Below are 14,814 nucleotides of genomic sequence, written 5' to 3'. Positions count from 1 at the left end.
GATACATTTTGTGTCATAATTAATACTCTAAACTCTTATTCCATTCAAAATTAAAATAATTTAACATTGTTGCAGCTACATCGGCCGTTTCCAATCAAATAAATGATTGTTTTTCCTCCAGGGGGCACTTGAACACTACAATATTCCATTGAGCCGCATTCAAATCCCTGGTCGGTTAATATCTAATTTTTTTGTATCATTTGTATTATCGTTTAAATGTTAAGGGAATTGCTACCTGATGTACTAATATAAATTTAGTCAGCCTGTTTGAATTTTTTGCGTAAAATACATGATCCCGAATCACAAATGACTGTGATTGGGCCACCCTGAGCAGCGCTGAGAAAAGTTACAGGTATCACGTGACAGTGCAGTCTATGTGCGCTTTTAACTGCTGTCTGCGTAACAGTTTACACTTGAAGAATGAATACTGACGAACTTTAACGGCTATGTAACTGGAATAATACAGTAAATATTGAGAAAAGAAGAATTGTTATAGAAAACACGCCATTCTTGACCAATCAGAGAGGACGTCTGGACCGCTAAACCCCGCCCAATATCAGGTCCCCACAGTAAAATTGTGTCCAATGAGAGTGCACGCCGATGACGCCGTAGTAAAAAGCGCGCTTACTTCCGGCTGGTGGAAATGGCGGGTGGTGGAGTGAGAATGGAGGATCTGGAGGAGGGAGAGATCGAGTGTGACATGATGAAGGAGTCTGTAGAGGAGCGAGTCCAGGTGAAACACTCTCAAGTCTGTATTTGGTCAAATACACGCTCGTGTTGATATATGAGCGGTAGAAGTGAATCCGCATGTGTGTGATGCTGCAGTGGTGTATAACAAACGAGTCTTTGCCGTCGCGCGCGTGTGTTCGTGCGCGTGTTCGTGTGTGTGTTCGTGTGTGTGTTCGTTCGTGTCGTTCGTTCGTTCGTTCGCGTGTGTGTGTTGCTTTCAAACACAATCACACACTCTGAATGGTGATTTTAACTGCATGTGTCACTGTGTATGATGCTACAGTGCTGTATATTTAACACACAAGTCTCGTGTTTAATCTTCAATATTTGGTTACATGTTTGACCGGGTTCAGCCTATCCTGACTCATCTTGTCCCATGTTTCAAAATGTTCATTCATAATTCTGGGTAATTCACACTGTAGATGATGTACCTTTGACACTGAAGTGGAGCTGAGCTTTATAACCCTGGGTTAAATGTGGCCTGAGGTTATTAAAGAGTCAGGGTTAAAATCAGGGGTTAAATTGGGATTTCGGAGGTGGGGGAACTCTAAAATTGTGGTGTGTCGCAACCCTATTTGTATGTAATTCATAGAAGTTTTTTCTTTCAGATAAAGCGATTTGATTCATTTGTTTTAATGATTTATCATTGTTTATGCATGTAAACAATGATAAACATGGATAGAAATTAATTAATGATAAAAAAATGTAAACATTCTACTTAATTGTGAAAATACATACAGTGCATCTGGAAAGTATTCACAGCACTTCACTTTTTCCACATTTTGTTATGTTACAGCTTATTCCAAAATGGATTAAATTCACTATTTTCCTCAATTCTACAAACAATACCCCATAATGACAATGTGAAAGAAGTTTGTTTGAAATTTTTGCAAATTTATTAAAAATAAAAAAACGAAAAAAATCACATGTAATAAATTTGCAAAGCCATAGTGCGCCTGAACGACCACCACACACTAGTTATTGGTGGAGAGTAATGTAGCCAATTCAGTGTCCCCATCACTACACTTGGGCATCAGGACCCACACAGACTGCATTTAGTTGCACATTTAAGAGGCTATAGGTGTGCAAAAACTGACAAATACTATTAACAGCTATTGCATTCATTTGAATTATTTTGCTTTAAAATGTTTTTTATTGCTTGGTTATGTTATAATGACTTAACTAAGCAAATTAAGGACACTTAGCAATGGAGTAGGCTGGGGTGGGCGATAAACCGGTAGAAATTTAGTATACATTTTGGATTATCGTCTGTATCGCAGTTACGCAAAACTGCCACAGCGTGCAAGAAATGTGCACTTCATTCTATTCACTTGTACGTGGTACACAATCTGTCGGAGAAATGGAGGAAGGCAGAGTGGCTTTATGTGAGACTGAGAGAATTGAAGAAACAGGGTTTTTCAGGTACTTAGGGTTTTTCCTGGCTCAAAATGAGGCAGAGGTGCTACCATCCTGATCATGTGCACACATACAGTTGTACCATGCCTTCCACTGGCTGAAGCAAACACTTACAAACAACATATTTTAGGTGTTCTAATAATTAGATGATTGAAGAAAATGACAATTATCAACTTATAGCATATTTAATTAAAAAAGCTAACCTGTTCAACATTTAATTAAATGCAACATAACAGCTAATGTGTTCATTTATAGTTATCAAACAGCAAACTTGATTAACCTCTTAAACCGACAAGATCATCTCTGATCTCATGTATGGTGGGAAGGGACGATGTGTAGAGACCAATCGGCCATTGTTTTACAGCTTGGATTGGACTGATTGCTTAGATTGACAGGTCTTGATTTACCATGCGCACAACTGAAACAGTGCTGGATCTTATTACTTGTTACGTATTCTATGTAATTATGTTTCTGGTTTATTGTGGCATTTACAAATGTAAGTAGTTCTTAGGTTCATGTAAAACCCTCAGATCACTTGTTTGGAGTGTTTTTTTTTTTTTTTTTGGACTTTTGATAAAAAAAGGTTACCTTGGTTCCAAATGCCATAACTTGCTTTGAGATAACAATACAAAATTTTGCCCAGATACAGTTGACATGATTGTAGAATCATGTCAAGCATGAATAATTAACAAAATGAATAAATAAACTGCATCACTTTCTCAGCAGTGTTGTAACATAAGAGCCCCCAAACATGAGATGTACATGTTTGCATTTTTGAGAAAATCAAGATTATGTGTGGTTAGTAATTTTTAAGTCACTGAAATAAGGCCATGAAACACATAATAGATTTTGTGGACTCCAATTTTCACTCACAAAATTAACTTTTATGAGACACTTTTTGTGTTAGGCTGTATCGGATCACGCTCTTCTGAGGTAAATTCACAGCGTCTTCTTCCAAAAACGATAATAAGCTCAAATGGGAAAGACTGTACCTCTCGTTGGTTTCATACGGATTACACAATCAGAGAATATTTGTTTTCGATTTAAACTGGTTCATTTAAAAGTAGACAATTCAAGCTTTCTATAGACATATTTCTCATGTCTGCGAGGCAAGTATACGCTGAGTTTCGGTTCATTTTCGTGACGCGCTCCAGACAGTTGTTCACGGAGACCGAGACGGCAGGAAGCTCATTCTGTATGATTTCTTTATTTCAAAACCACAACGTTTTGCTGTTATTGTGAGTGTACACAAATAAAAGTAAACCCTTTATAGTTTCGAATGATGTCTTACTCTTATCTGTATGACCAAAAACAACGGAGTATTACTTTCTGCTGTTATCAGGGAAAAAGTCAGGTGATAGCGCTGGCACCTCTGGTGACCACAGAGGATTGACTGTTATGTTATCAATATAAAGAAGAAAACTCGGACAGGAGCATTTCAAATATATAATTTTGGGGGCATTTCTGACCCTGCATAACGCTATTTTGAGCCAATGCCTGATTCGCTTGCTTGTTGTTAAGCTTAATGAAGTTCTGCTAGCTCTATGGAGATTTTTTATTTTGTTTTATAGTGGTTTGTTTGACACTGCTGTGAAATTAATTTAGAAGTTTAGGGCAAACATCCTTACCCAATTTGAAGGAGGCGGCCGCCTCATAATTCTCTCTGCAGGAAAAACCCTGCTGACCATTTTTCGGCGGCCGCCGAAGAAAATTCAATGATATTAATCTCGCGTTTTGAATATGCTCCTCATCAGACACACTCAGCTGTGTTTCACGTGATTTTCACACAAGTTTTTAACCTTAAAGTGCTATGGAGGAAGTCAAACTGCGAGAAAGCCTGACATTCTAACCAACACTGACAAGGAAAACCACTAAAACAATGTGTTATGTGCCAACAATTATGTGTCATCTGTCATGCAGATGTTTTAAACTATACATCACCCTTAATAAAATTCAGTTCGAATGATGTTAGATATTAAACAAACCTGCTTTGCTTTCAGATATTGTCTACAGAGATGACTTAAACCATTAAGAGCCTAATGAAGTGTTTTATAATAATAAGTCAACAACATAAGACTAAAATGTGAAATTTAGCATTGTGGTAAGCTTGATTACCACTTTTTAGCCCTTTTCAGACAGCAATTATTTAACATGGGGACGTGAGTTAATTCCAGCATTTACAGGGGGTAGTCAGTGATTTTATTGCCGTCTGAATCCGAAATGTTGGTGTTTTTCTCCCAACTCCCGGGAGAAAATTCCCTGCTAAATTACCTACTGTTTTTTGACAGACACCAAGGTCGTGTGGTAATTTAATTACCATCCGAATCCACATCTCTGAGTTTATAATCCAAAAGCCATTTTGGAAATCCTTTTTGACCACTGCTAAGTGCCGTACGTTTGCGCTGTGCGTAACAGATCTGGCGGTAATGGACAGTTGTGAAAGTTGGAGGATTGTGTAACAGAAATGTTTGAACTAATTCACAATAAAAAATTAAAAACATTACGTCGCCATTCCACCACAGTGAGTGGGAACTCTTAAGTAGAAGGGAAAGGAAAAACAAGACTCTTTGTAAAGTTCCAAATAAAGAGACAATTATATAAGAGGAAGTAGTTTTCATTTATAAAGTATTTAATTCAATGACTGGATTTTTCAGATGTAGGCATTACAATATGGTTAATGTATAAACCCATTTGTATTTATTTGTTTTTATTTTTTGAAAAATGTAACTATCATGATATATTGTGATTCGTGATATAAAATTATTGATATCATAACATACGTTTTCGGTCATATCCCCCACCCCTAGAGTAGGCCTTAAAGGAATATTCTGGGTTCAATACAGGTTTGAACAGCTTCAATTGAAGCTCAATTGACAGCATTTGTGGCATAATATTTATTAGCACTCCTTTTCTTTAAAAAAGCAAAAATCTGTGTTCCATTGAGACACTTACAATGGAAGTGAAAGGGGCCAATCGGTAAATGTTAAAATACTCACTGTTTCAAAAGTATAGACACAAGACATAATATGTGTGTTAACATGATTTTAGTGTGATAAAATCATTTACAAACTGCATCTGTGTAAAGTTATAAAATTTTACAGCTTCATTGCCATGACGATGCAACGCTATAAAAATTACCATTTAAACAACTTAACAGCTCAAATATTATACAAGTTTTAACAGAAGAATTAATGTAAGTGCTTTTATAAAATTGTAAGCTTCACATTGCTTGTTTTGAATCCGGACTATTACTTTCATTTAAAGTGTGCTTTAATGGAGAGTGTGCCTGTAATCTGAGATGTATGGCCTTTGTTACTAGTGTCCGACCGATTTATTGGCCGATATTAGCCTTTCACAGATATATCAGTATTGCCGTATATGTTTACCGATATGCACGGATATTAAAACTTTTTCAGAACATATAATGCAGAAAACAATACTTCAGAATTGGTGTCATAGCGTAGTTTGTCCAGCAAAGCACACTCCGAATCCATTGTTTTCAGAGCTGAGCTGACGGTGGCTCTGCAGACAGGGCGGAGTTAAGCGGTGCGGTGTTAAGTGGTGTCTTCACAGTAAGTTGCTAACTAGTTTGTGAAATACATACTGGAAAGTTAATAAACAATGACCCCATCATTTTCCCTTTTCAATATAACTAATATAACATTAACCCTCTCCCTGTCAACCATGTCACTCATGTCTGTGTGCTGTTAGCCAGCTATAGTTTGTCAGTGCAGTAAGTAATGTAACAGATTGAAAGGTAAACATCAGAGCATCTTTTTGTAGCTCAGCAGACAACGGTGCAGTGGTTGATTGAGTGTTGATTTCACACTATGTTATTACCTAGTTGGTGAGACACAATGCTGGAAAGTAAATAAACAATGTCCATCATTTACTCTCCATGACAAAGAGCTCATATAGCTAACTAGCTAATCACATAGCTACTTTCATACCTTGTCAGCTGAGTGAAAGTTAATGTGTAAACATGTATTCACCAAACTGTTTTGTTTAGGATTCACAGTTTGGTACCCCCTTCAACCAAACAATTCCAGTCATTGCATTTACCAAATGTAATATTTAAAAGTCTGGTTTTCCACTGTTGAAATAGCTGCCGCTATTTATCTTGACTCGGCAGTATTAATATAGTCAGCATTTGACTGATACTAAACAGTACTGATGTTTATTAAGCTATTTATTTTTATTTGAATTTATTCTTTATTTTAATGGTCAGTATTTGACTGATACTAAACATACAGTACTGATGTTTATTTAGCTACTTATTATATTTGTATGTATTTTATTTTTCAGTGTTCATTTCTAGAATTTGTTGGCAATATATAATAATGACAAGTGTTCTTTGATACAAATATTTAAGAAAGCAGCCTTCTGAGTACCTTTGCATAGTCATATCAGTGCAAAATCGGTAAAAAATCCACACAGAAAAGGTCTGTTTTCATTCCAGCTCAAAAATTAACTATATTGGCCACCATGTCAGTAATCTGTGAATTTCCCCTCTCTAAAATCGGTATCGGTCTCAAAAATTCCATATCGGTCGGGCTCCATTTGTTACACATTGTGTATTATAGTCATTATTAAATTCCTTAATCGATGTGTTGAATTTTCGTCATTATATTGATGCATTGCACCCCTTACACTATTATTAGGCATAAAAAAAACAACAATTTCATGTGTGTGTAAGCTGATGTTTTGGGTGGCATTTGCTCACCCTGTGCCACTGTTTCGAAATGTAATAAGTTGCTCCTCAAATGACTTCACTTTTTGGCTGATGTCACTGATATACCCTCCTGCTCTACATTTATTCTGTTCTTTTTTTCACTCTAATATGTGTCACATTACGGAAGCAAACAGGGTTGCAAATGCTGTTTTATGAGTGTAGTGTGAAAGGAGCATCGTTTGTCCGAGATGGATGTTGTTTTAACATGTTGGATGTGTGAGTGTCTGTGAGTTTGTATTTACTGCAGTTTCTGCACATTGCAGGTATCGTCCTTCCAGAGCAGGGTGGCTCCAGCGAGCGTCGCATCATACCGCAACCAAACCAACAGTGACTCCAGCGACTCTGACTCCGATGAAGCGGCTATGTCCTGGAGACACAAACGGCAGAAGTGCTCCAATATCCCCGCTCCGGTCCGGACAGTGCCTGTGAGCGGTGCCAGCACTCGAAAGGTCAACAACATCTGGGGCAGCGTCGTGCAGGAGCAGAGTCAGGAGGTGGTCGCCGCCGAACTCGGCATCATGGGTATGGAGGGGAGCGTCAGCATGAGCAGCCGTCAGAGTGAGACATATAATTATATTCTTGCGCGCAAGATGATGGAGAAAGAGCGTGAGGAGCAGGAGGAGGTGATGAAGAGCGAGCTGGATGTGCAGCTGGAAGGCTACATGCAGAAGAAAGACATGCAGAATGACTGCAGCCTTAAGAGGAAGCGTCCGGCTAAAGAGAGACTCGGCCCGCGAGCGGAGATGGACTTTAAGGGTCGATATGAGCTGACAGAAGATGAGCCTGAAGTCAGAGTGATCGATGAAATAGCACACAGGTCAGGAGAAAGCATATTTGTACAGCCTCATGTTTACTGCTGGAAATCAGCAGGTTTTTGAAACATGGTAGATTGTTGACTAGCACATGACCAGCTACCATGTTTCAAAACACATCTACCAGCTTAAGGAATAATAATAATTTTCACCCAAAAATGAAAATTTGCTGATAATTTACTCACCCTCAGGCCATCCAAGATTTATCTGAGTTTCTTTCTTCATCAAAACAGAATTTAAGATTTTTAGGATTTCATTTCAGGCCTCCTCCTCTAAACAATGCAAGTGAATGAACTCCATTTTTTGACGGTCCAAAATGTATATTTAGGATGCATCAAAATAATCCACACGACTCCATTCGACAAATAAAGTTCTTCTGAACCCAAACGATTGATTATTTTTAGAAACAAAACAATACTTATATACTTTTTAACTACAAATGTTCACTTCCGTACATCTCTGTGACGTGCGCTCATGAGAGGAATGACGTAAGCTCGATGGTAAGGTCACGCGTCACATGGAGGAGGAGTCAGGAAGCGCGTCATTGTTGACTTTTTTTTTATTTTTTTATTTAGATTGTTTTGAAATTGTTTTGGACTGTTTTGGTATGTGAACGACACAAGTTTCTATTGTAAACAATGATGTGTTTTGATGAAGAAAGAAACTCAGATAAATCTTGGATGGCCTGAGGGTGAGTAAATTATCAGCAAATTTTCATTTTTGGGTGAAATATTCCTTTAAATATCTGATATCTCATGGAAAATGTTCAGCTCATGTTTCACCCCAAAATCAAAAATGTTCCATAAACACTAAGCATTTTTTTTTTTTTTTTTTTTATAGAGCATACATTTTTTTTGCAATTTAGCATTTTCTTAAGTTAAAGAAATATTCCCGGTTCAGTACAAGTTAAGCTCAATCGACAGCATTTGTGTCAATGTTTATTAGCACAAAAATTAATTTAGACTCATCCCTCATTTTCTTTAAAAAAAAAAAAAAAAAAGCAAAAATCTGCGTTACAGTGAGACACTTACAATTAGGGACGGGAATCGCAAGGAATTTAATGATTCCGGTTCCAATAACGATTCCAGTAATTCTTTAAGTACCTTTTTCTTTAAAATAATTTTTTGGAAATGAGAAATGCAATTCTTTTTGTATTTACTACCCTCTGCAGTCTGTTACCAAATGATGGGATAAGAGCAGATATAACAAATCAGAAATAAATGTAATATAATTCTTGTAAAAGGTGTGTTTGCAGACATTTTAGAGACATAATTGCAATCCAATAATAGGTCCTAACTATATTTTAAATAAACAAGAATGTGAGGGCATATTTCATTAATTCATTTATAAAATTCCACTTATTACAACAACTCTCATGCAGCTTTTATTATATATTTTAATACTAGTCAGTAACTGCACTTCTTGATTTAATAGAGACACAGGTCATCATTAAATAAACACTAACAGTTCCAGAGACAGTTAAGACTGTGTTTTGTAGCCTAATGTCGTGCTTCAGGTTTTTGAGATTTCAACAGTTCTTATTTAATTTTGAGTTGGACATTCATAACTTGCACATCAGCATAGATATTACTTGTATACTGGACTGTAAATGGAAGAACTGTATGTTTTGCGCTAGTGTCTCGTTTGGAAGGCTGTGTCCTCCAGAGGTCGCATTTGTTGGCTGCATACGTCATCGAGGCTGTCTCGTTTCAGAAAACCTTCTTTCACGGGAATTCGGAGGATGCATGAAGACTCAAAGTCTTCAAAGGACGTGTCCTATCTAGCATGCAGCCTTCCAAATGAGACACAACCTATGTTTTGCTCTGTAGATTCAAAAGAGCCGGTTCATTAGAATTATAATTTTGGGAATCGAACTGTACTGGAAGTGCTGTATGTTTCGCGCTGTAGATTCAAAAGAGCCGGCTCGAGATCAGGAATCAAATACACTGGTAGAGCTGTGTGTTTTACGCTGTAGAGTCAGTAGAGAGCAGTGCTGCTGGAAACACTGTCAGACTATTTCCGGACATTGTTCCAGCCGCGTCGGCGGAAAATTGAACACAGGAGAACCGTTAATGGAACCAAAAGTCACGAAGATCATCCGATTCCGGTATTTTTAAAGAATTGAACCGGTTCTGAAGAAGAACTGGTTCTCAGTTCCCAACCCTACTTACAACGGAAGTCAGTGGGGCCAATTTTTGAACATTAAAATACTCACCGTTTCAAAAGTATAACCACAAGACAAAAACAATGTTTTAACATGGTTTTAGTGTGATAATCGCTTACCTTTTCTGTGTAAAGTTATAGCCAATTCTACAACTTCGTTGCCATGAAGATGTAACACTGGTAAATCCTGAAATCCTTGTAAATGATTTAATCACAATAAAATCATGTTAAAACACATTGTTTTTGTCTTGTGTCTATACTTTTGTAACAGTGAGTATTTTAAGGTTTACAGATTGACCCCATTGACTTCCATTGTAAGTGCCTCACTGGAACACAGATTTTTGCTTCTTTTTCTAAAAGAAAAGGGACGAGTCTATTTTTGTGGTAATCAATATTATGCCATTAATGCTGTTGATTGAGCTTAACTTGTACTGAACCTGGAATATTACTTTAACACGTTTTCACCCAAATTCTTATTACTGTAATACAAAAAAATACAGTAATGAAAAACATTATACAGACAAAAATGCTTTATGTAAATCAGCATAGATTTAATTAAGTACGGATACTACCATGATTAGGCCTGTCACGATTATTAAATAATCGAGATCTCCCCACTGTTATTGGAGATGACCACGATTATTGTGCGCTTCAAATTCCAGTCACATTTTAATGCCCAAATAATGGAATTTTAAGCGAATATATGAATGACACATTTGTGCGTGTCATTCAGTTGAACTCCTCGAATCACTGAACCGCACCGCGGACATCAACCAGATCAGCTCCTGTCCAGAAGAGCACGTGAACCGCTTCTCAAGCGCTCTTATGCGTGCACCCTCAGCAGAGACTCGTGCCAAACTCCCGCGAAAATATAAAGGAACAAATATAAACTGTGATGGTGAATGCAAAGCGCTCCTGGTTCACTTCAAAAGATTGTGTAATGGCAAATATTCCTGGTTCATATACACAGTGACACAGAGGAGATGCACCCTTACTCTTTCTTTGGAGTGATGAACTGATGAAACAAAATCTTAAAGGTTTTGCTTCATGACAATAAGGGCTCGTCGGTTTAATTTAAGTCCTTGTTAACAAATAAAAATATGCTTAAAGCCCTTGAATTCACATTTGAATCATCTGTACGAACCCTGTGAAAGGAGTGAATGCAATGTTGCGTAAGCTTGCCGCACTACTGATTTCTCACTGTTAAGGGACCAAGAGATGCGCTGTCCTCCCTTGGAGGCAATCCAAGATGAAATGGTGCTGTGCTCTGCTTTAAATGCTCACAATGACGAATGCATGGGGGGCACAGCGTCAAGTTTCATCTGCCAAAGAATTGGTGTGATATAAAGGGCTTCAGAGATAGTCACTCCAGTGGGGTGTTCCCATAGTGTCATCTACTGATGCAGCGTCTCATTCCCTCCTTTCTGGGGACCAAGGTTACAGTCATAACCAGACCGTTACTCAGCTTGAAAAAAGGAACTCTAGAGAAGATCATATTGCTTAATTATTGAATACCATCACTGACAGAGATGCAACAGCTGATGCGGAGTGGATTCGAATTCCAGGTTAAAATGTGCTACGTGGTATGACAATGTGGTCCCAATGCAATGTGTTTTCTCTCTGTTGAAGACTAATGGAGCCAAAGAAAGATCTGATTGAGCGCGTGGTGCGAGTGATAGGAGTGAAGAAAGCCATTGAGCTGCTGTCAGAGACGGCGACTGTTGAACAGAACGGAGGTCTCTATACTGTGGTATGAACACACTGACACATCTACAGCATACAGACAACTTGAGTTCAATGATATGGTCATGTATTAAATGACCTGATCTGTTTGGGTTTTATTAACTGCTTTTAATGCAGAATAAGTGACCATGTTCAGTCAGGCAGTCATTATCACAAAATAAACCCTGATGTGAAGCATAGTGACCGGCTGAATGAACATTATCCTGCATGATCAAGTATTTCAGAGAGTCTTCTTATAAACCATTAAAAATATCTGCTTTTTTCATTGGGTGTTTCATGTATTTAAACTTGATGCAAGGTGTTGCATGACCTCAGTCAGTCAGGAATTCTCCCAGTGGCACATTGTTTGTTTGGTCTGCAGGACGGCAGCAGGAGACGCACACCTGGAGGAGTTTATCTGAACTTACTGAAGAACACACCTAGTATCTCTAACAGACAGGTGAAGGTGCGTCACTCCACACATTTGACACACTGACATTTGTGGTTTGTCGTTTCACAAAAGCAGACTATCAGCATACACTCTGGTTCATTTTACATTTTATTCTGACCGGCCAGCTGACCGAAGGCTCCTGGATACTTGCTTTTTCTGTGTGCCTTTCCGTCTCTCGCACGGTCGAGCGGTCAGCTTTTCAGAGTATGGTCCTTTGACCATGAGAGCATACAGATGCATTTGACACATGCACTATGACTGCTTTGTGATGCTCTTTAGTAGGGCAGTATAGTTTTGGCAAGTCGTTTAGGACATCTACTTGTGCATGGCACGAATAATTTTTCCAACAATTGTTTACAGACAGATTGTTTAATTTTAATCAATGTTTGCCGTTTTGATTCCGATAAAATTCTAGTTTTTATTTAGATAAACATGTAGCCAAATTCAGTTGTCTAGTTACACTTCATTTTCCTAAACATTACAGGATGTTGTCTTTTTCATGACAGACACATTTCACACGTTTGTTTGCATGTTGTCTTGTTACAGGAGATCTTTTATGAGGAGAACCAGAAAGAATACAGCAACAAAAAGGCGGCGAAGAAGCGACGGAAGCAAATCGTAGCAAAGAAGATGAAGCAGGTGATCAGCACACTCAATCTACAGGAAGACGATGATGTGTCGCGAGAAACATTCGCTAGTGATACTGAAGAGGCACTGGTGTCGCTGGAGGAGACTGCTGACGGCCCGCCGGACGATAACGCTGTAGTGTACAACTCGCAGGATCTGGAGGTGTTTTGAACCACATCAGTGTGTCTCCAGTGAACGCCCTAAAAACAGTTCAGCAATGGTCGGACAGAAAAGTTCTCATTTGTCATGAATTAGTCCTGATTGGTGATGTTTGATTTTGTCCTAGTCTTCATGTACAGCACTTAAGTTCCCCCAGTTTAAGTACAATTTAACTCTTTAAAAGTTGATAAATGAGCAAGAGTAAAGGTTCTGAGGAAGCGTGTACAGACTTTCTAAAGTGAGTTTTGGCTGGTTCATCATATTCATCAGTTGTAATGAATCTTTTTGTGTGAATATTTGGCAAGCTGTTGAATTTATTCTTTGAGATATTTGATTGTAGCATGAAAAATTATTTGATGTACTCAGACTATCAAAGAATAAACTTGCATTTTAGCCATCATGAGGATGCCCTTATTCATCTGGGCTGACGTGTACATTTATTTTCACATCAGCTTGGGTAGATTTTACACTACACAGTGAACTTGTTTTTTTTTTATGAAGGTAAGAAGTGCACATTAAAGAGCAGCATCTGAAGATTATGAATTTGTATTATTCTGTGAAAGAGTCTTAGACCAGGAGGTTTAAAATGGGTCTGCAGAAAAAAATCGGGGGATTTGACATTATTACTGTTTTAATAAGGAATTAGTAATGTGATCACGTTTTCAACGAAGTAAACAGTAAAGTAATCTGATTAAAAGTTTAGAGATGTAATTTGTATTGAAATACATTTTTGATTAACTTACCCAACACTGGTCATATAACTGCAGGAGTTTGTCGGGTTCAGTGTTGGTGTGCTTACTGCGCTTTGGCTCTGGAGGGATGTATAGTGATCAGTACTCGCATGAGAACACAGTGAATACTGTCCTGGAACTGACTGTGATGTTGCGACGCATCTTTATTATCAGAGAAGAAATCTAGCAGTCATCTGTAGTGTAGTTAAGAGTACCACCATTATCATCTCAAAACACCCTCTTTACAGCACATGAATCTGAGACTTCAGTGTATGACAGCAACTCATTATCAGCTGACCTTGAGGATAATTAAATCTAACTGAGAGGTACACTCAGTGATGAAACCGGAACAACAGTATGCCTATTACAACTATACAGCACAGAAAATATCAATATAAATATGTAAAAAATGTTGAATCCAATATAAAAATTGTATCTGCTGACTGGAAGCAAAACAGACCCACAATCAACCTCCGATAACAAACACACATACACGCACATGTCTTTGCAAACCAATTCTTCAGATCCTTCAATTGATATTAGCAGCAGTAACTTCTGCTTTTGCACTGGAAAAACATTGGAAAATCAGCTCACATGCACATTGTTCAATCAATCGGTACAACACGTTTCATCACTGTCACGACTGCTATGTTGATCGGAACTGCACCCAAGAATTTCGCACACCGTTGCACTTGTGTATATGGCTGTGTGACAAAGTGATTTGATTTGATTAACACTGACTGTGGGACATTGCGCCCTTGCATACACACACTGAAGACACCTCTAAACACACCACAGTGTGAGAACACCTCACGCTCGCAGTGGTTAGCATAGTAGTTGTGGCTAGGCCCAGCACATCCTTGGGTGCTGTTCGTGGAGGTTTTGTGCTGCAAAACAGAAAGTTGTATGGTTGTTAATCAATACTGTCCAATGGCATGTGGGTTTGTAATCAATGAAAAGGATACCACAAGGCTTGCCATGGCTCACTCCTCCAAACACAGTTTATCATGGTTCATTGTGATATGGACCAGAGCGGTAACAAAGAGATTCACACCCAGAAGCAGGGTTAGGTGTTCCAAAAATATGTTTATTTTGTTGGAGGTGCAACATGTGCAAATAAAAACAAGGTCATTTAAAAATAGTCTATTGAGTGTTAAAGCAGTACCAACTTCCCTCCCTCAATGGAGGCCAGAGTCCTCAGCACTCAAGGGGTGCTTCTCATTTCTGAAATTGTGCATCCTTGCTTCTTTTACTCATTTCCTTGCTCCACCC

At 38.2% G+C, this 14,814-nt stretch overlaps 1 protein-coding gene across 2 annotated transcripts; it reads left to right on the top strand.

Moving 5' to 3' along the window:
- Positions 1-613: 613 nt before the first annotated feature.
- On the top strand, positions 614-13,211 carry phax (phosphorylated adaptor for RNA export). Of its 2 annotated transcripts, none has more exons than XM_051683573.1 (5): positions 614-733; positions 7,141-7,694; positions 11,482-11,602; positions 11,957-12,034; positions 12,572-13,211. In XM_051683573.1, exons 1-5 carry the CDS (start codon positions 644-646, stop codon positions 12,821-12,823), a joined length of 1,095 nt encoding a protein of 364 aa, XP_051539533.1. In that variant the 5' UTR covers positions 614-643; the 3' UTR covers positions 12,824-13,211. The 2 variants fall into 2 exon arrangements, with proteins under 2 accessions (XP_051539533.1, XP_051539532.1); XM_051683572.1 differs by having other exon boundaries at positions 11,957-12,040.
- The last annotated feature ends 1,603 nt before the right edge of the window (positions 13,212-14,814 follow it).

Source organism: Myxocyprinus asiaticus, chromosome 42 (genome assembly GCF_019703515.2).
Source record: "Myxocyprinus asiaticus isolate MX2 ecotype Aquarium Trade chromosome 42, UBuf_Myxa_2, whole genome shotgun sequence".
Lineage (NCBI taxonomy): Eukaryota > Metazoa > Chordata > Actinopteri > Cypriniformes > Catostomidae > Myxocyprinus > Myxocyprinus asiaticus.
Note: the sequence above shows the minus strand (reverse complement) of the source record. Positions and strands in the feature narration are given on the sequence as shown.

Coding starts and splice junctions, on each gene's coding strand:
- phax (XM_051683572.1), top strand. CDS start 644: ATGGCGGGTGGTGGAGTGAGAATGGAGGATCTGGAGGAGGGAGAGATC. Junction 734..7,140: donor CTGTAGAGGAGCGAGTCCAG/GTGAAACACTCT, acceptor TGCACATTGCAG/GTATCGTCCTTCCAGAGCAG. Junction 7,695..11,481: donor ATCGATGAAATAGCACACAG/GTCAGGAGAAAG, acceptor TCTCTGTTGAAG/ACTAATGGAGCCAAAGAAAG.